The sequence below is a fragment of the Danio rerio genome, chromosome 6 (genome assembly GCF_049306965.1).
Source record: "Danio rerio strain Tuebingen ecotype United States chromosome 6, GRCz12tu, whole genome shotgun sequence".
Classification (NCBI taxonomy): domain Eukaryota; kingdom Metazoa; phylum Chordata; class Actinopteri; order Cypriniformes; family Danionidae; genus Danio; species Danio rerio.
In genome coordinates, this window is record NC_133181.1 from 12114729 (window position 1) to 12136826 (window position 22098).

Here is a 22098-nt window from a genome sequence, read left to right on the forward strand (position 1 = left end):
CAAAAATTATGATTTTATACATAAATATAAATACCGCAGCTTCTATGCCTTCTTCATGCCTCCATGACTTTTTTAAGTTTATTCATGACAATTTGCTTTTGCATAATGTTATTATTATTAGCAATATTATTTATTATATGCATATTTAAATTTGTTTTAATAAAAACAAGTTTAGATTTGTCCACCTGTTGGGTTTTGGAGACGTATGAATCACCATATGGGGCAAAAGTATAGGACGTGTTTAGAGCTCAGTTTTTTGAGCACACTTCATTATTATTGTTCATTTATTCGTTTGCTGGAAATTAGAACTGAACATAGAAATACTTTTGAAACAAACCTTTCAAACGAAATCAAATGTGTAGGCTAATGGATGTCTTCAGTGGAGTGCGTACAACACCGTTTCCTTATCCACAGAAGTAGATTAAGTAAGAGATAAAAGTAGATAGAGTAAAGTAAGAGATAAAAGTAAAGAGAAAGAGAAAGTAAAGAGGCCGAATGAAGGAGACTCGTTCTTTATCCTCGCGCTGCAGATAGTGTTTGGGTGCTTTAACATTTGTAGTTCAGTTCATTTGGTCTGGACCAAGGGCAACAAATGGTGCACTGTAGCATTTTCTGCCGTCTTTGGGTCCTTTTCACACCACACTGATTGCACTGGTCCGAACCAGTTGAAAAGAACCAAAATGCACACATGTGACAAAATCCACATCACTCATTGGCCAGATGTTGTTGAACATATTTCCTAAACTGCTTATCGATTGGTCAAAATTCACATGTGGGAAAATGCTAATGGAACTCTCGCAAGTAAACAAACCAGCAGAGAAAATGTCGCTTTTGACTATGGAGCTACGGCTGCGGTGGCTGATTATATCCCTGCTCACAGTATACTATATAGTTTGTATACATCACTTTAGACAAAATATACATTTCAAGAATGAAGCACGGCTGAAAAACAATGCTTTAATGCATTGTAAATGGCAAAGGCGCATCGCACGTCAGTTCAGGAGGAGGCGTGAAGTAATTTTACTAAACTGCAACATGGTCATCTTCCGGAAATATTACCAACAATCCATCAGGTAATGTTTTTCCCTCTTTCTCTCTGTTGGTAAAGCGCTGTCAACAAATAATTTTCCTCCTCATCCCGTAATACACAGCGCATAGGCCTATGGCAGCTGCATTAGTCCAAAAAGGTGCAGTACTTTTTGCGGTTGGGTCTTTTTTGGTTCGGATCATATTCTCACCACAAACAAACTGCTCCAAGGTTTGTTTGAAAGCCTACAGAGACCACCACTTCAAGGAGGTCTCGGTACGCTTTTTTGGTGTGCTTTTGGTGCATGCTTGCGATTGTTCCATTTACACTTGCCCACTCGAACCGCACCAAGAGGGAAAACGAACTTTAGTGCGATTCAACCAAACTAAATAAGGCAGGTGTGAAAGCACCCTGTTTTCTCGCTAGTGAAGCGTTGTTATTTTTTTTTTACTTATAAAGTAAAAAATAACAAATGCACCATGGTGTGACACAACTGACTCTAACAGGGAATAGGAGATGAGACTCTGATTGATTTAATACACATTGTGTTTAAAACACACCCATAACTTATTGAGAGAATAAGCTCAACCCTGTTAGAGCATGCGCCAGGGCGCAAAGCTTATTTTTCCATCCTTACAATAGCAAAATTGGATTCAAACACACACTTAATGCATTCTTTAATAATGTCATAAGATTGCTTTGAAAATCTTTTTTAGAGTATCAGTTTTAGGTCCTTTTTAGACTTTGATGCACAATTTTAAAAGTATCGATTTAGTGCAAGTATAAAAAAACTGTATTATGCTAATAAACTAAAATAAGCTGTGTTAAAAGTCAAATTAAATTGATATAGTTCCAAAACTGTCATCTGAACATCAAGTCATCATCAGTGTCAAATATAAATGATCTCTTTTGATATAATAAAATGACTCACTTTAAAAATTGAAAAAAATTGTTATAACATTCACTTACTGTAGTTATGCTATCATTTACAGTACATATTGAATTACATACATTTTGCTCGAAAAACTAGTTTGAGATGTACATATAAGGTTTTGGATGTTTTTCTTTAAGAAGGAAGAATCTCTAATCAAACAGGGTTTCCTTCCAGTCTGAGGCTGTCATTCTGCTAAACTAAAGCAGGAAACTCCAGTTCCTCTCTTAGCCGGTCTGAGATCTGTCCGCCCTCAAACTCTGAATGCAAAACAACACACGACTGATTACACAGGAAAGAAAAGTGAACACTTATGAGAAGTGAACACTTATACTAACTGCCATCCTGACCTACTTTTTCCCAAAGAAAATTGGAGAGATTTGTGTGAAATCTACAATATTAACAGTAATCCCCATAACACTTTGATGTAGAATATTGGCATACTTGTGTCTGTTTTAATATTGGTCAGTAGCATACGATATAGATGGGAAAGAAAATGATGTGGCAGTGAGATCAGAAACTGATAAGCTTGATTTAAACTAACATGCACACAATAGATCCAGAGCTCAGTGTGTTGGAGTATATGTAATTCAAAGTCATGTGATCACAATTTTTCTGAAGACAAATCATACTGTAATAGTAAAGGATAAAGGATAGGTTTATGCTTAGGAAAAAACAGTTTATGCATAAAATAAATCCTATCAGTTTTAATTGGGAAATGTACAAAATATAATTTACTTTAAAGTTTTGTTTCAATCCATTTCAGTAATGATTTTCATAGTTACTTTTCATATTTATATATACTACTGTTAGGGCTGGAGCTCTAGGCAAACGAAGATCATGCCGCTCTCACTGGGTTCATGCCGCCCCACTTTTTGGTCCCTGACGGAAGTGAAGAGCTGGGGGGTGGGTTTGTGGTTGGGGGCCGGGGTTCAGGGTTGGTCTCGTGTCACCCTCCGTAAGATGTCGCCCATATAGCTCATGCCTAAATCTGCCACTATCTACTGTTATAACTTTTCGGGTTGGATTGAGGTTTAAATGTTTTTGAAAAAATGTTAGTTCTTAAAGCACAACTACTTTACTAATATTGTTAAATATTGTCATAATTTAAATGGCAATAATTTTGATGATAAAGGTAAGCGTTCAGCTTGTGGCGCGAAAAGATGGCGGCTTCATTCCGCCCGGTTGCGCTGGTGAAATGCAGCCATATGTAGCTCTGGCTACATAACTCGTGCTCTCCAGAAATGTATTTGGGGCTATGTATTCACAATGAGCCCATGCTGAACAATTAATATGGGCTGAATTTAAACAAAGAAAATTAAGTTGAACATTACTAAATTTAATTTGCTTGTTTAAATTCAGCCTATTTAAATTGTTTGCAAGCACTTATCTTAAAAGAATGAAGTAAATCATTTTTTCAGGGTGGATAATTTTGAGTTTGTGTGCCTTACGTAGATGTTGTCTTTCTGGTATCGCTGATGAAGGTTGTGCATGATGGCGGCCTCGTGGAGCTCTGCCAGCGTGGACATGTCCTCCACTCCATCAATGCTGCTCTGGTGCATAGCAGACACCTTCTCCCTGTTCACCTCCGCCTGCTGCAGGTACACCACCTGCAAGACACAATCACACACAGAGCGGACTTAACAAAATAACACTAACCCCAACCTGCTCAGACATACACACACCAACGCAAGAGTAGTACTTCACAAAAGGGGAGAGGATCCTGCCTGGGCCATTTTTAAGGGAATGCCCAGAGTTGAATAATGCATTAGTCAGACGGCAGGGTTCATGCTTTTCTGTTCAGCGTGCTGAGGCCTTTCTCTACCCTTTATGCCCACCAAGCACATCCTAACAAAACCACCAGACACTCTGCCAAGTGTGGAGTACAGTCTGGCCTATTTAAACTCAACAAAGGAGGGAAACTATTAGGCTACATGTTAACCTGTGTGGCTGAGAGCAGGAGTCCACATTAAACCTTTTACACGCAAGTTAAAATACCCCTGATGATGAGTTTTTTAATGTGACTGTTAGGGCTGGGCGGTATAAAACGTTACCATGGAATGAAATGTGTACCATAAAATAATTTTTAATTCTGTGTGTAACATGACAGTGTAAGGTCCAGCCAGTTGGTCCAATGACGGTATCCAATGGTGGATGAAGGTTCACTGCATGTTCGGTCTTTCCAGTGCACAATGTTGATTTATATTAAACTTAACTCATATCTGACTCCAATTTTAGTATGAGGTGGTTTAGAATATTAATATATTTATCCTCGTTTTATCTGACTCCAATTATAAAACATTGAGAAGGTTATTTTGTTTCCGTTCACATTAATTTAAATTATGATTGAATATTCTCTTCGGTTCATCATTTTATGTTATTCTCGTTCATTGGGATCTCTATAACATCCTGAATCTTGTACCGGCCGAGTATACAATTTCTTAAGCACAAGCATGTCAGGATATTTTTTATGCGGTCCCCATAGGTCTGCTACCTCCTAAATCAGACAGAGCTATTTAGTCATATAACGATCATTACTATAGAATTAAGCAGACCAGTCGTACTTAAACTAGTAGTAACTTTGAATAATCACTATACTATCTAAATAGTATTAAAAGTTTATCGGGTGAAGGACTATCTCCTTAGATATCCTTTTACAGCCTAAGTATACATGAATAAATGCCAATTTGTTAGTCGGAGCTCTAGAGACATCGTATAGCGTGCCGCAATGCTCCGTCTACCGTGTCCTAGTCCGCTACTAACCTGAACAGGGGCTTGTGGTGCTATGAAATTACCACAATCTACTAAAGATAATAACACGAACTCTGTTTGAAATATTACAACATGTAAAAAAGTGTGTGTGGCCAACACACGCGAAACAATTGCTTTGTATTTTCAACAAAAAGTGATAACTTAGTTTGAATATTGTATAAAAATTGTGACTTATATATTATATATTTTGTATTTTTGACGGTAAGTTTTTACATTTCCTTGAAGTGTTTCATATTTATATTTTCATATTATAGTTTTATTTTCCTGTTGCTTGAGATATATTTGATATCTTTGAAAATATGTTACTTGAGAAATGTTTCAAATAGGGCTGCACAAGGTATTTTCTCAGCATTGATATCACAACGTGTGCATCCGCAATAGTTACATCATATAGATATGTAATGTTGACTGCAGAGTTTAACCACAGTGGAGTGAAATTTTATAATTTGCATGTTTTTAAGGTCTTTGAGAAGTATTCAGGCACAAAAAAGTTAATCAATTGGAAGTTAAAGAGAATAATTTTATTAAATTACTTATAGAGTGTGTACATTTTACATTTACAAAACCTTAATAAATCATACACTGTTAAATTTACATTTATCTTTGCTTTTATTGTATTTATCTATGCTTTTAATTTGTTTTATACGTTTTATGCATGATCCCAAATATTCATTCATTCATTTATTCATTTTCTTTTCAGCTTAGTCCCTTAATAAATCCAGGGTCGCCACAGTGGAATGAACCGCTAACTTATCCAGCACGTTTTATGCAGCGGATGCCCTTTCAGCCACAACCCATCTCTGAGAAACATTCACACACACTCATTCACACTCATACAATATGGATAATTTAGCCTACCCAATTCACCTGTACCGCATGTCTTTGGACTGTGGGGGAAAACGGAGCACCTGGAGGAAACCCACATGAACGCAGGGAGAACATTCAAACTCCACACAGAAGCGCCAAAAAAATATTAATAAGAAGCTAATTTGGAGTTGTTTCCCAGAAATGGGTTGCAGCTGGAAGGGTATCTGCTTTGAAAACATATGCTGGATAAGTTGGCGGTTCACTCCACTGTGGCAGCCCCAGATTAATAAAAGAAACTAAGCCGAAAAGAAAATGAATGAATGAATGAATAATTGGGAGTTTATTAAAGCAAAAGTCATACTTAATGGTTTTGCCAATAGTAAGAATTGAACCTTAAAATAAACTGTGACATTAAATCCTTTCCAAACAGTGCTATTCAAGTCACTTGGTAAAATTATATAGAAACAGTATATCGCTGTATATACAGTTAAAGTCAGAATTATTAGCCCCCCTGAATTATTAACCCCCCTATTTATCTTTTCCCCAATTTCTGTTTAACGGAGAGCAGATTGTTTCAACACATTTCTAAAATATTTGTTTTAATAACTCATCTCTAATAACTGATTTATTTTATCTTTTCCATAATGAGTGTAAATAATATTTTACTAGGTATTTTTCAAGACACTTCTATACAGCCTAAAGTGACATTTAAAGGCTTAGCTAGGTTAATTATTAGAGGTGTGAACCTACACTAGTCTCACGGTTCGGTTCGATTACGATTATCATGCCATCGATTCGGTTCAATTCGATATTTCGGTGCATCACGGTGCATTGACGGTGCTTTCCATACACAGTTTTATATTTTCTTCACAGCAACATTTCTTGTATTAAAATGTATGAATATATTTATATTTATATACTGTATGTAATACAATTTTGTCATTTAATACAAACAGTCAGATATATAAACTGTAACTTTAAACAAAACGAGCATTTAGCAAATAATATAAACAAATATAAATATCCAGCTCAATTTCTGATCCGTGTCTAGTTCTCTTACACCCCTTTGATTGGTCACACCCTCAAAAAAAAAAAACGGTCGCGATTGGTTCTTGCGCGCTGCGTTCTTCACAGATGAGTGATGCTGATAAGCGGCAGGGGCGATCTCACAGCTGATGTATGATAGACACAGTGGAGAAAACTCTGCAGACACGCGCTCGTTTCTGGATGCAAAAGAAACGCTGTAAAACAGCCGAGAAGAGAAGAAAAACCACGCCAGCAGGTCAAATGGGCCTCTGTGTGTGTGTGAGAAAGAGAGAGAGAGACAGAGAGAGACAGAGACAGAGCGCGTGCGCGCGCGAGAGAGAGAGAAATAGAGCAGGCTACTTTCATTCTCAGTGAAATAGGGGCTATTGTTGTATATGTCAGTGAAAGACTGATCCAGCAAACACACACAGTGAAATTGTGCACAGTTTATGAGTTTTAAGTAGTTAAAGCGCTGTAAATACTCGCGATCGCCTCCCTCGCGACAGAGCGCATATGAGGTAAATGACGTCATAACCGGTTATGATTATTACTGATCCGATACCGAATAGTCCGCGTCTGCATCGCAGTGCACCGAAAAAACGATTATTTTTGACACCCCTATTAATTATGTTAACTAGGCAGGTTAGGGTAATTATCAAGTTATTGTATAACGATGGTTTGTTCTGTAGACTATCGAAAAAAATATTGCTTAAAAGGGCTAATAATATTAACCTTAAAATGGCTTTTAAAAAATTAAAAACTGCTTTTATTCTAGCTGAAATAAAACAAAAAAGACTTTCACCAGAAGAATAATAAAATATTATTAGACATACTGTGAAAATATTCCTTGCTCTGTTAAACATCATTTGGGAAATATAAAAAAAAAAAAGAAAACAAAATTTAAAAGGGGGCTAATAATCCTGACTTTAACTGTATATATATATATATATATATATATATATATATATATATATATATATATATATATATATATATATATATATATATATATATATATATACGCTTAAAAAAATAACTGTAAAACTATGAAATGTGTCATACAGTGGCATTTGTTGTTCATCTAATGTCATATTTTGTTTACTATATTTAAAACATTAAAAGTAAAATTCAAAATAATCAAATAAAATCAAGTGGTTTTCTTTACTTAAATATTCAAGCTTATTTATTATAGAAACAGGCTTTTTTGTACATTTTCTGAAAAAGCTACCTTTATAAAAAAAACTGTATTGCGAAAGATATAGTTACCATGAAATAAACTTTCTCATCCCATTAAATAAAATTTAGCTCATACCGCCCAGCCCTCATAAATGTTATTTAGAACACATCGTTTCCATGGCCAAATTAAAAATCGCTCATTTTAGTATTTTTTATTGTTAAAATAAATTCTATACACAGCTTAAAACTCATAAAATGGAAATTCCTAACTCTGAATGTAGCTTATATCATCAACAATTGATCCAAATGAAAGTAAATCTCACAATAAACTCTGCTACCATTCAATCAGCAACCAACGGACAGGAGTTCACTCAGATGTACATTACCGAAAACATGTTTAGCTTCTTTCATTATAGCAAAACATGGGACAATTATAAATATCCTGTCTGTATAAAGATTTCCTCCACGAATGAAGGTCTACTGACTGGAGAAGTGTTTTGGAGACCGAGTCTTTATGCTTTGCACAATTCAGCTTTAATATCCATGTAAATTAACTTTGATAACATGGTCTCTGCTTTATTTGAGTGGACAACACAAAAGGAAGCTACATTCTCTCTCTCTCTTTCTATCTCTCCTTCCCAGCATTCTGTCTATTTAATTTCTGCTGAAACCTCAATCTTGTGCCACCCGTTGCCATGGTAACCAGAGAGAGCAGCCCAGCTCATGAAGAGAGAGTCTGACAGATTAAAAATCAATACAAACACTAATGTGTGTGTGTGCCATTTACTTCAGGTATGGGTTTATGAACTGCGTCGATTCAAACCCATTAAATCAGCCACAAGTGCACACACACCCACACGCACACACATACATGCAAGCAAATGTACATATATCTCAGCACTGAAGGGCAAGACACAGAGAGAATTATGCTTGCTTTAGTCACATGCTGTTAAATTGGGGTCGACAGACTGAAAGAAGGAAGAAAAGGTCAAAGTTTATGAGCTAAGACAAGATGCTGCTGATCAATACAACTTACGGTAATGACATTGACCCCTTTAGAAGCCTGAGCAGCATCAAACATGATCTAGGATAACGTGCAAGGTATGCGCCATGGTCTAAGGCAATCAATAGACGCAGAAGTTTAAATCAGACTCATTCAAGTCCTCCCAAAACACTGGTCATCCACAAAAGACAAATAGACAGGATAATGTAGAGAGTCTCAATGGCTAATCAGTTCAACACTGCAGCTGGAATTGCTCAACAGTTCAGAGATCTTATTATTATTACATTAACACCCGCCAAATGTGGGTAGATTTTAGCTTTGGCGGTCTAGACAGACACCACCACTAGCCACTTATGCTGGTTGAAAGTATTTTTAAAATTGTAGTTTTCTTAAAAGCAGGGTACAATAAGGATGGCCAAATATGGGTGCAAATGCGATCTTAGAATCTAGAAGCAGCATGACTGACATAAATAACGCCTGAGCAAAAGAAAGCAGGTAAATACCGAATAAGAGGACAATCAGTTTACTGTTTAAAACACATGCGCGCTCCCGTTTCCTTGCTTGAAGCAACCGTGCCTATGCAACTGGTGTGATCGGTTCTCTTTCAAATAGACTAGACCAGTGGTTCTCAAACTCTTTTCACCAAGTACCACCTCAGAAAAAAAATGTCTCTCTAAGTACCACCAATGACTGGTGTTAAAATACATAGTCAGCCTGAGCCTACAGCTGTGCACAGTTCACAAACATGGCAGATTAATTCTTATTATTGTGAACATTTATTATTGTCAGCCACTTTAAACATAATAAATAGTTTGAACAATAACACATTAACAGGTAAAAAATTAAAAAAAAAGATAAATAAAACGTTGACGTTTAAATTAAAATGTGATTTTAAAAGTTAATTAAAAATGGCAGTGTTCTTAAAAAGTTAAAATAAAACTGCTGTACTTAATTGTAAAGTATTATAAAGCAGCCCTTTCATCAAAACCTGCAAATGTTTCTTGGACCTCATAAATATAGGTTATACCATATGTCATAATATTCATATATAACTGTTTGATAAATGTTGAAATATGTTGCATATATATATATATATATATATATATATATATATATATATATATATATATATATATGACTTATTTGTATATCTTTAAAGTCTAAACGTTAACATGTATTTTAAATATATGAATTGGATTTAAATTGGATCTGCTTACTGCTCGTTAGAGTAGGCTATGTGTGTCAGAGAAGCAGGTGATTAAACTATACCTGTCAACATTTGGATATAAAATTACGAGATACACCCCTAACAACCGTTACAAGTATGGGGAGGAAAATAACCTCAAAATATAAAATACATAACAAAAATTACAAAAATGAAAATAAAATAAAAAGTTATTATTAAAATCAATTTCCTGATCACATCGTTGTTATTGTACAAGTCAACGGGTCGAAAGTGTGTTCATTGTCTTACTTGAATTATTCAGCGATTCCTCCGTGTACCACTAAAAGGGAGCATGCATACCACTTGTGGTACATGTACCACAGTTTGAGAACCACTGGACTAGACAAAAAATGATGCTCATGCACCCACAGTCCTGCTGCTTTCAAGAGCTCCAGATTTGTCTTTTTGTAAGCAGAACCGGTTGCTTTCGCTTTAAACAATTTTTGAACACATTATTAATAGGCCTAACATTAATCATGTGCGTGTGATCATCCTTTCAATATCCCTCACGGTATGTTTGTCACCTGCTTTCTTTTGCTTACAGTTATATTTTGGTAATATGGCTTAATAATAATTTTTTACAATAACATTGCTTTAATAGGATATTAACTTCCCATTTATGTGCAGTTACCGGGTGATCTGGGACCTTTAGCCAGGACTTATTACTGTGCATATTTTAGATACATGACAATAGTTATTTTTTAAATGTCAATTGTTTTTTTTAAATGTTTTTTTTTTATGTTTTTTTAAATAAAAAGTATAGTATACAGCTATATTTTGCTTGTTTTGACAAAAAAAATGTAGCAAAGAAATAATTATTTATTATTTTTTGTGTGGTCAGAGATAAATTTGGTAAATCCTTAAATTTGAGCCCTGAAAAGTCATATGAAATAAAAACTAATTGTAATACGACACTATGAAACCATGACCCATTTGCTCATGCTCATTGAGCAAGCACACACAAAAATTGAAATAAATGAAGAGGCATGTGGACAAAACACAAAATCTATATCAAGTAAATTTAGCATGTCAAAGTCATGTTTATGCATATAAAAGTTATTTTCCCCAACAACAAAATTGTGGCTCGTGAAAATGGCGAGTGGCTTGTAATGTTGGAAAGCTACTAGCCACAGTGGCTGGTGACCAAAAAGGTTAATGTCAAGCCCTGATTATTGTTAATATTATTATAATCTTTATTTTACCAGGAAAGACAAATTGGGCCCTATCATACACCCGGCGCAGTGTAGCGCAATAGTCTTTTGGTAGTTTCAGCTTGGCGCAAGAGTCGTTTTGAGGCGTTGCGCTACGCTGTTTAAATAGCAAATGCATTAGCGCTCATTTGTGCGCCCATAGGCGTTCTAGTCTAAAAAGGAAGGCGTTCTGAGGCGGACCGCTGGCGCATCACTATTTTGAGAAACTATAATAGATTTTTCATTAGACCGAAACCAACCCGGTCTAAACTCCGGCGCAGAGTTGCGCCTCGCTTACGCACTACCTAATACGCACAAGAGAGCAATAGGCAAATATCTTTACATATGAAAAAATGTAAATATTAAGGATATACATAGGATATAATAAGAATAGATATAGGATATAAATAAAAAGGATTAAAATATTACAAAACATTATTTTCTAGCCTACATAAATATGAAAAATCACTGCTTTTGTCTTCTTCATCCCGGGATGCTTTTTCAGTTCATTTATAACAATTTGCTTTTGTATAATGTTATTATTATTAGCAGTATTATTTATTATATCCATATTTATATTTGTTTTATTAAAAACAAGCTTAGATTTGCCCACCTGTCAGGTTTTAGACCATATGGGGCACAGCATGTGTATGTAAAACATTGTTTTCCTTGAATGGTATTACTAGAACAAAAATGTCTTCTTATTTTATACAATGAAAAAAAATCAAGTGTTCATAAAATGTTTTTTTTTAACTTTGACCTCCACTTATATCTTTATGTGAAGAATACAGTAAATACGAAAATTTTCGTATTTAAAGGGATTTGCGTTCACCCAAAACCTATCTTGGTTTTCTATCATTATTAACTCACCCTTGACACTTTCCAAACCTGTTTAAGTTTCTTTCTTTTGCTAAACACAAAAGTTATTTAAAAATGTTGGAAATCGGTAACCTAAGACTTCCATAGCAGGAAAAACAAGTACTATGGAAGTCAATGAATACAGTTTTCCAACTCACACTGGTGTGAAACAATTCAAGCATTAGCCTTAAAGATGGCAGAATATTTGAGTGAACATTCTTTTTAATGACTAAAAAAGATCCTGCACTGTCAACATAGGGATTTCATTTAAGAAAAAGTTACCATGACACAATTGGGCATGAGAGCCAGTGCCATTTCACAATCAAAGTTGATCTAATGAAATTCACATAGCATCCCTGTACTGATTCAAAATGTATCAGATTGAGAGTAATGACAATGAAGACGACCATGTGCCTTAATAAGTGACACCAAATGGAAAGAAAAGTAAAAAAGTGAAGCTGTGGATAAGAGTTATTGGTATTCATTAATAGTTATATATAAAAACAATTAAAGTCAGTGTGATGTGCCTATTTTGATAGTTATGATGAAAATGTGTGTGTTGGGTTGAGTCTATGATGACTGTGTCTTTAGAGGAGATGAGGAGGTCTTCATGCTCCATTTTCTCCATCCACCCACTCACACACAAGCACACAGTCGCTCCATCTCTCTCCCCTCAGCACATGGCTATTCCAGCAAATCTGTTTGATGTTTGAAGCTGCTTTGCATGATTCAGACGAAAGCTGAAAAAAGAGCTTGAGAGTGAGAGAGAGAGAGAGAGACTATAAGCACCAGTGACCTACATTCACACCTATAGAGAAACAGAAGCGCAGCAGAATGGAAGAGAACGGGGGAGTCTTAAGATGAATTTTTAAAAATTTAATTACACATGACCCACAGGACATGTCAAAACCATTGAAATGTGACTAAATGTTTAAAGACATATGTCTGCATGTGCACTAAAGACCAAAAATTATATCTAAAAGCGATGCGTGAGATACGCTTTCTGTATACTATTTTACAGGGGTGCGTTTCACAAAAAACGACATAACTTGGCTGAACTATCATAGTACAATGCATCGTTTGGAAAAAGAATGATGTAGTGACGAGTGTTTACCAAAATCGTAGTTGTTTTGTCACAGATTCATCATTTGAACCACGTTAGTTATAATGTAAACATCCATAATGACGCTTTAAACTGGTAGAGTAACAACTTCTTTAGAGAAAAGCCCCATAACATTAGTTTTAGTAAAAGAATGCACTAGTTTTCCATATTAAAGAACCCCTATTATGGGTTTTTGAAAATGTCCTTCCATGCAGTGTGTAACACAGCTCTAAGTGAAGTAAAATATCCAGCTAAGGCTTAAATCTGAAAGTGCACCACGTTTAAAAATATTGATTCATCTATAAAAGAGTCGACTCAGAGGGGTTCAAATGAATTGTCGGGGTAATGAATCTTTAGCCGTGTCTGTGTGATGTCAATGCTGAACTCAAGCCCAAACTCAAAATTAAACCCTCCCGGCCCCGCCCACAAACACTGTAGAAAGAAAAAGAGGAAGACAAAAACTGTAGCAGATCCCAGTTGAATCATGTCTTGAAGACGCTGTGCTCTGAAGAGTGAGGGAAACTTAGTGTTATTTTCCCTACTCAAACATGTGATAAGGCTGTGAAGAGTCAGTGGTTAAAGTTTATTTTTGCAAAAATACCTCAGCATTATAGCCCCAGCCTTGTGCTGTGTACTCGTCATTTTTCTGACGAGTGCTTCAGCAAACTACACGCTTACAACGGAGCATTCATCGGCTGTTTATTAAAGGAAGGATAAGAAAAGACTATTGATGTTTGGGACTTTGTCAGAGCTTGACAGAAACTTTACTGTACACAGTTCATGGAGTTCATTTTCAGTTCATTTTCTTTCTCCATTTCACAATGTAAGTGTGATTAAATTAGTCGCCTCCTTGTTTTCTCTAGTTTGCAAATTATGTATTTAATCGTGTTTTGATACTTGTAACCGCTTGTATCAAGTTAACTCTTTATATTCTCATATTGCATCTAAAACCATGTTGAAAACTTGATGCATGCTGCTTTATTTACGGATTTAAATGCGTTTGTGAGCTTGCGATCCACTGCAGTTTGTCGTTGCTATGGCCAACGTCAGCTGTTCCTACACACATGCAGTGGTCAAGTTTCAAAATAGTTTAACTTTTGTCACTGTGTGGATTAATACTGAAAGTGTGTCATGGTTAAGAATAGAGCAATGCTGGTGTTTAACGGCATTGCTTTAATGCACTCCTGCATTGGGCTCACATATATACTCTGTGCTCTGACTACATAAAAATAGTTGATAAGCTGTGGGGGGCATTTCTCACGCTGAACGCAGTTGATCAATCACAACAGACCAGCTAGCACATATTCTAATCTCATATATAAATTAAATAAATCGTTACAGTAGGCTATTTATTAAGAAATGAACAAAAAAATCCTCTAATAATAAGAATATAATAATAAGAATTATTATTATTATTATTATTATTATTACTACTACTACTAATATTACTATTATTATTAAGTACTGTAGGGTATTGTTAATTTCTTTTTTATTTATTTAAATCTTTTTGAAAAATCTACTTTTACATTTTGACACATTCAAACCACTGCAGAAATGTTCTGACCAACAATGCCATGTCATATAGTAGGCCTACAGTACTATAAATACATTTCTTGGTTGAAATAGGTTAAAACCATTAACATATGCTATAGATTTTTATTTTCACAAGCTTTGTTTTAATAACAAATCATCTATGGCTTTCGTCATGAGCCACGGCTGCGTTCAAAATGGTATAAATGTTTTCAAAGTGCACTAAGAAGGGAACGCAATTGCCAATATGAAGATCGATAAAACTAAACTGTAAAAATATTTTAAAAGCAAATTAAACCTAAGAGAGATGACTTTGATGTTTTTTTTTTAATCATTCCAAGTTTAAATGTTAAAACAATCTAAATAAATAGGGCATAGGGGGGATAACTAGGAATAGAAGAGAGCCAGAACCAATGATTCTAAATGCAGCTTTACAGGTGTAGCTGCAAACGTACAAGTTTGCGACGCAGTTTGGGAATGTTCGTTAGAACAATGGATTTAAGAAATGCCAAATCAATGAACTGTTTGTAACAATGGAAGTTGCAACCTTAGTTAGCAAACAATGCACCACAGTTCAGTTCATGCAGATTAAAGGCCAGTTGGATTGCTGTTTACTGTAGGTCAGCTAACTATGTACAGTAATATGAACATAAAACACAATTCAGGGATTTGAAGCCATTTTTTTATTGTGTAAATTTGCTGCTTTTGTCACAATAATGCATTTCAAACTTTTTATCATTCAAAAGTATTCAGTGTTAAATTAACTGGTTAAAATACAGTAAAAACTGAAATACTGTGATCAATTTATAAAAGCGTAAAATAATTATTCTGTCATTCTATTATATTATTATTTTAACATATTTTAAAATATAACTTATTCCTGTGATGCAAAGCTGAATTTCATCTGCCATTAATACAGTGTTCAGTGTTACATCATCCTTCAGAAATCATGTCAGAAATCATATTTACAGTATTTGAAACACAGATCTCTCTATAACTTTATAAATGCCCTAACTCCACATTTAGTCTCTTTAAATAATCCTTGCTTAAAAAAACTCATACTTACCACAAACTATTCAACAGTAATTTTAAATTACTGAGTAGTAATTATTGAACTATTTTTGAAAAGTTTGGATGCAAACACTTCTAAATGCCATTTGATATTTTTGACTCCTGTGTGTGAGCACAGTAATTTTACTTTTATAATGACAAACAAGTTATTTTGCCTTCAAAGGTAGATCACTGAACAAAACATAAGAGTTTCTCATCTCAGGAGAAAATTTCAGACGGCATTTACAGGTTTTTTGCATCTGAACTCTTCATTTGTATATTTTAAAGTTTGGTTAGTAAGATTTAAAGGAATAGCTCACCAAAAAAATGAAAATTACCCCATAATTTACTCACCCTCAAACCATTCTCAATGTATATGACTTTTTCTGCCAGATGAACACAGTCAGAGTAGTTTTAAATTTGATCCTGACTCTATCATGCTGTATAAAGGTGTTGGATTGTGGCTTTTATTTTAAAGCTTCCAAAAGCCCAACAATCCGTCATCTAATTAACCCATATGCCACCAGGGTTTGAACAAATGTATTATGAAGCACATCATTTTCTGCAACAGAGCTTTTGCAACAAAAATATAACAATTTTTAAATGGTAAACTCCAATCACACAATTCCAGCGGTGGCCAAATGCATGTTATGCCGAATGGCGCAAGATTTACAAAGCATTGTAAGTGTAATTTACTGTATAAAATCATAATAACAACAACTCAACTAGTTTTTTGTTCGTCATCATCTTCTGAGGTCTATTGTGAGCATTTACATTTTTGCGTTCTGTCGGAGATGGTTACTTTTTTTAAAGATCCCTGATGGCACCTCTCAAAAAATGTATCCATGTCGAGACAGTGTAAAGATCTGGGATTGGTCAACTTGGTATAGCTATGACACATTTAACTAAGTCTCGAGTACTGCTAGGAGCTCCAAATTTATACATTTGGTTTGTGTTTATTTTAAAGTTGTTAAACATTTGCCAGGATCCCGTCTCTTTACTCCTTGAAGGAGTGTGACTATCAACTAAAAACACTGGCAAAAAAAACTCAACACAGAAACCCCACTGTGTTTTAACGTTTCAGTTTGCAGAGCAACACAGACAGAATGCAGAAATACATATACCCACAACAGCATTAATGTGCAGGGGGTGAACATGAAATTTGGCGATCACTCGATGCACAAGTATAAAATTGAGCATTAGCAAGCACAGGAAACAGTCTTTTATTCAGTTCAAAAGCAAACACTAGTTGCACTGATCTTAATCTAATCATTATGGACTTAATGGGGGAATAAACAAGGCACAGGTGATCACAGTAAGCTACAATGTGAAAGTGTAATCAAACAAAGAAACACACAAAAGTAGCACATAAATCCAGACAAATGTCATTAAAAGTGATCAATTATATGAATTATTTTGCATATTTAATTTCATTTCATGAATTAATGTCCCTAATAAACCACGATATTTTTCCAAAATGATCCCATCAGCTGAGTTTAGAATCCCCATCTGCAGATCTGCTGTGTCTCGGTGTGAATCGAATTAGAAATAGCTCGCACATACATGGTGACACAGTAAGGCCATCTCAGCAGGGGGTTGGTAAGGAGCCCTCAAGCGCTGTAACACAGAGTTGCACGTGAACTCATACAGTTAACTTCTCAAATTTGGGTCACAGTCTATATTTGTGGCACACAGTTCTTAAATCCTATTTTAAACATGTGAACGCTTTAGGTGAACTTGCGCACGCACACTGAAGCAAGCAGCGAAGCAGAAGGATCACCTCGGCATGAATTGTATGAAGAAGATATTCACTGACCAATGCTGTAGAGGGCACACACACACACACACACACACACACACACACACATAACCTCAAATAACCCTTACACGTTTTTTTACAGAGAAATATCTGAATCACACAGCAGACACACTGGCAAAATATGCAAACTTTTCAACTTAAAACCAGAAAGGACAACGCCTGGATTGACATTTTACAGTAAGTGACCTTTTCACATCCTCAAATTCAAACTGAAAGGATAAGGCCAACAATGCAATCTACTAAGATGGAATCAAGCACAACAGAGTCTTATTACAGTCAAGTTAGAAAAAGCCTGCTGGCATAATTTCACAAAATAGAATTCATGACAAAGTCATTAAAAGTTTATGAAATATTGCATTCTGAGTTTTAAATTCGGTTTTAAAAAAGATATTTCAACCAAAAATGAAAGTTTACTCACTATTTACAGTACTCTACATCAAGTGGTTCCAAACCTTTATGGGTTTCTTTATTCTGTTGAACATTAACGAAGTAATTTTTAAGGATGTTAGAAACCTGTAACCATTGACACAAAAAACAAATATTATGGAAGTATATTTTTCTCAAAATTAATCTACATCTGAATGGATCAACCCAGGCTCATTCTGAAAACGTAGCCCTGCGGACGTTTATGGAGACCACGATTTACATGGCCGGCGGTACGTATGGCCGCATTTCTTTTTTTTCGAGCGAATGCTACGGGGCGGTGTGACGCTGCTCCTCTTTTTCGCGCTCGCTGGCGGACGGCTCACCTCCGTGTGGAGGGCTTTAACCGCCGCAACCAGTTTGTCCGCTTAGCTCGTAGTGTTACGTCGGCGGAGCGGAGGCCCGGAGGAGGAGGAGCTGGCCGCGGCGGTTCCAGAAATCAGGCAAGATGAAAAACAGAATCCAAAAAATAAAAGCGAACGAGTTCGTGACGGGGCGAGAATGCGGTGAAATCCGAAAACTCGGTCAAAATCAGATGAGGGGTTTTGCTTTTTTTTCTGGACGGCTTTTGTAAATCGTCGCTTGGGTTTAGGGAAGGAGGAGGAGGGTGGCTGGGCCGCCCAGTCGATCATTGAGTCATTCAGTCAGTCGGACAGACGGTCGCTCGACAGCGGTCTCCGGTGGCTTTTAGCGCGAGAACAGCTCGGGCGCGAACAGCACGCACTCCCGAGAGGCGTTCGAGACGCTAAAAAGCGCGCACAGCGGCGTCTCGCGGATTCGCGAAAACAAAAACTGCACAAATACGTACCTCCCAGGATACGTACAAGCCTGGATTGGAATGGATGCAGCCAAAGTTTTCTTTGTTATTGTTTGCCTGCAACTCTTTCTATGATCAAAAGATTAATTTAAAAAAGTTTTATACTCTATTTATACTCTATTTCTAAAAAAAAAAGTTATATTTTCCATAATATTTAATCTTAAGTATAATTACTTTCTAACTTATTACTTTCAGGGCCATTATATATCCAAGTTGACATTTAGCCACACCATATTGGTGTTTCGTAACATCTAGTTTTTACCAATCTAGAGGACCAGGACATGCACTATGGACAATTTAGCTCACCCAATACACCTACAGCACATGTCTTTGGACTTTGGGGGAAACCGGAGCACCCGGAGGAAACCCACACAAATATGGGGAGGACACGCAAACTCCACACAGAAATGCCAACTGGCCCAGGTTTTACTGAAAATAATTATGTATATAATTTAGATATGTTTTTTTTTTACATTTCAACTGAACCGAACTGCAGGCAAAATGCAATGTTAAACTGTAAAGCAGATTTTAGATGCTGAAAAACAGTGTAAAAGCCAAGCACACATAATTGCACAGCACACATTCTGTCCCAGTAATTCAGTCAGAAACACTGCAGGAATGGGGTCACACCCACTCCTAACTAAATTATTAACAAATCAGAAACGAGAGAAAGAAAAAGGCGAGAGCATTTTTCAGCCATCCATGGACTAAACCATGCCTCTACACCTACATTTTAAAAGAAAATCTGCATTTTCCAACAGGGTTGCCATATCAAAACAAATCCCTCCACATGCAAAATCATTTCTCTACTCTTTGGACTGATTCTTATGGAGATTAGCCCTGGGCTAAAACAATGGGTGAGAATACCTCCAGAGAGACAAACACAGCAGAGGCCCGGATGTGTGTATTGATTTATGGAGGATAGTTTAAAACAAGAGTTTAGACCACAGCAGAGAAAGCTACTCAATATTTGCCTGTCAGCAAAAGTACTCCGGTTCAGGGCATGAATCAGCAAGGTTAGCAGCATGCAGGACAAATTGAGGAAATGTAGCCTCAAACATGCAGTTTTGATAGTTTTATTTGATATATTTATTTTATTAAATGTTTAAATAATTATGTTTCAATGCTGTTTTCAGATATAATCAGTAGGCATCATTCCTCTCACAGTGTCACTGCTAATGCTGGCTGTCTTGTTCTAAAATGTAAGACCTCTTTCCAATAGTATCTGGATGCAGCCTTTATGATGCAAGCTCAGACTGCATCACTCAGCGATGCAATGTCAGACACAATGCACTCAATGGAGTGAGTGACATCACTGTGACGGGTAGGGTTAGGGGTGGGGTTAGGTGAGCCCATTAAAAAGCATTGGATGCAGCCCAGATTGCACTGCACCAGGTCTGCAGTTAGACCCCTCTCCCTCTTTTGGTCAATCTGTTTTCTCTGTTTAGGGAACCAAATTGTGGAATGATTCACCTGTTAGCCTAAATTTAGAAAGTATTATAATTTTTTTTAGTAGAGTACTTAAAGGGGTGGTCCACGTCGTATTTTTAAGGCTTGGTTGTGTTTATACGATGCAAACCAATATGTGCTCAAGCTTCATTTCTAGAAAACCATGTTATTTTTTCATATAACCTACTTTGATTATATACAGCTACTCAGCTAACACGAAAATGAAGGCCCGGCCCCAAGAGGTTCTGATTGGTCAGCTAACATAATGTGCTGTGATTCACAGATCAGCTCCACATCACCAGGTTGCGTCTCTGTTATAACATTACCGCGCCTCTGGCCACGCCCCTTCGCTCTGCAGTTTGTATGTGTGTAACCTGAAGGGTTTATGACATCATTAACCCGGATGTATTTTTTTGTAGTCCCAAAACTTTGTTTGCTGTAGGCTTCGCTAAGCTAACTCTGTAAAAGCCAATGTCTCCCTTTGCATTGAACTTTGAGTGTCTTAGATTCAGAGGTGTTGTTTATGTTCACACAGCTACATTAAACATCAAAGTTAAAATATGACATCATAGTGGACCACCCCTTTAAAAAGTGGCTAAAAACAAAACTGCAGTGTTTACACAAATAGTTTACTATCAGTTTGTTTAGATCATGCCACCTTTGCTTTTGCTTTGTAGCAATTTTACGTGAAGAATTATAATGTTTATGTGTTCATAATGTGTTTTGATGCTTATAATAGTGTATGTGTGTTTATTTTATTTTCATTCTATGTCAAGCCTCCTGTGGACAAGTGTTGAGAATTAGCAAGTCTACTAAAACACCTAAACAAATGCATTTGGTTGTCTAGTGTAGCGTATAAATAAATAAATAAATAAATAAATAAAAATACTAAAAACCATTTAATAATTTTTATACAAGTACTGTCTGAAACTAATCTTAGCAGTTTTGGAGAAAAGTTGACAAAAAAATGTCTGAACATTCAAAACTTCAAACACATTTTCATAACGGAAAAAAAACATCATATGATGCTTTTAAAATAATTTTGAGCAGGAATAATGAATCAGTAAAAACTAATAGATAGTTGCCTATAAGCATTGTAATGTCCAATGTATAAGATGACAGGAGCTCCCATCAGTAGACATCACTGTTCATTTCCATAAAGCTGATCAAGCCAATCAAATCTCACTTACTGTAAATCATTTCTCACTGTAAATCTAGTAAATGTGAATTCCCCTTTAGTGATTCACAAACACACTGGGAAACATTAACAACACACTAATGTTCCTGTCAGATACTTTTAACCAAAGCGGCAATCATTGCATTCTAGGCATATACTGTAACAGTTTAAACATTCATTTTCTTGTCGGCTTAGTCCCTTTATTAATCTGGGGTCGCCACAGCGGAATGAACCGCCAACTTATCCAGCAAGTTTTTACGCAGCGGATGCCCTTCCAGCTGCAACCCATCTCTGGGAAACATCCACACATACACACATTTATACACTACGGACAATTTAGCCTACCCAATTCACCTGTACCGCATGTCTTTGGACTGTGGGGGGAAACCGGAGTACCCGGAGGAAACCCACGCGAACGCAGGGAGAACATGCAAACTCCACACAGAAACGCCAACTGAGCTGAACCTGCGACCCAGCGACCTTCTTGCTGTGAGGCGAACGTGCTACCCACTGCGCCACTGTGTTGCCCCAGTTTATACATATGATAACCATAAATAAGAGTATATCAAACTATCTCTCATTGTCTGCTTACATGTGAATTTCCATTAAAAAAAAGACCATAATACTCATTCATTTTCATTCGGTTTAGTCTCTATTTTAGAAGTCGCCACAGCGGAATGAACCGCCAATTATTCCATAATATGTTTTAAACAGTG

At 36.2% G+C, this 22098-nt stretch overlaps 1 protein-coding gene across 3 annotated transcripts in view; it reads right to left on the minus strand.

The window, feature by feature from the left end:
• myo10l1 (myosin X, like 1) overlaps positions 1-22098 on the minus strand; it is a 153922-nt gene that overhangs the window by 58758 nt on the left and 73066 nt on the right. For all 3 annotated transcript variants that reach the window (XM_073953718.1, XM_073953717.1, XM_001924006.9), the window contains one exon: positions 3410-3568. In XM_073953718.1, the coding sequence (XP_073809819.1) occupies positions 3410-3520 (111 nt within the window). In that variant the 5' untranslated portion in view covers positions 3521-3568. The remainder of the gene's footprint in view (positions 1-3409; positions 3569-22098) is intronic.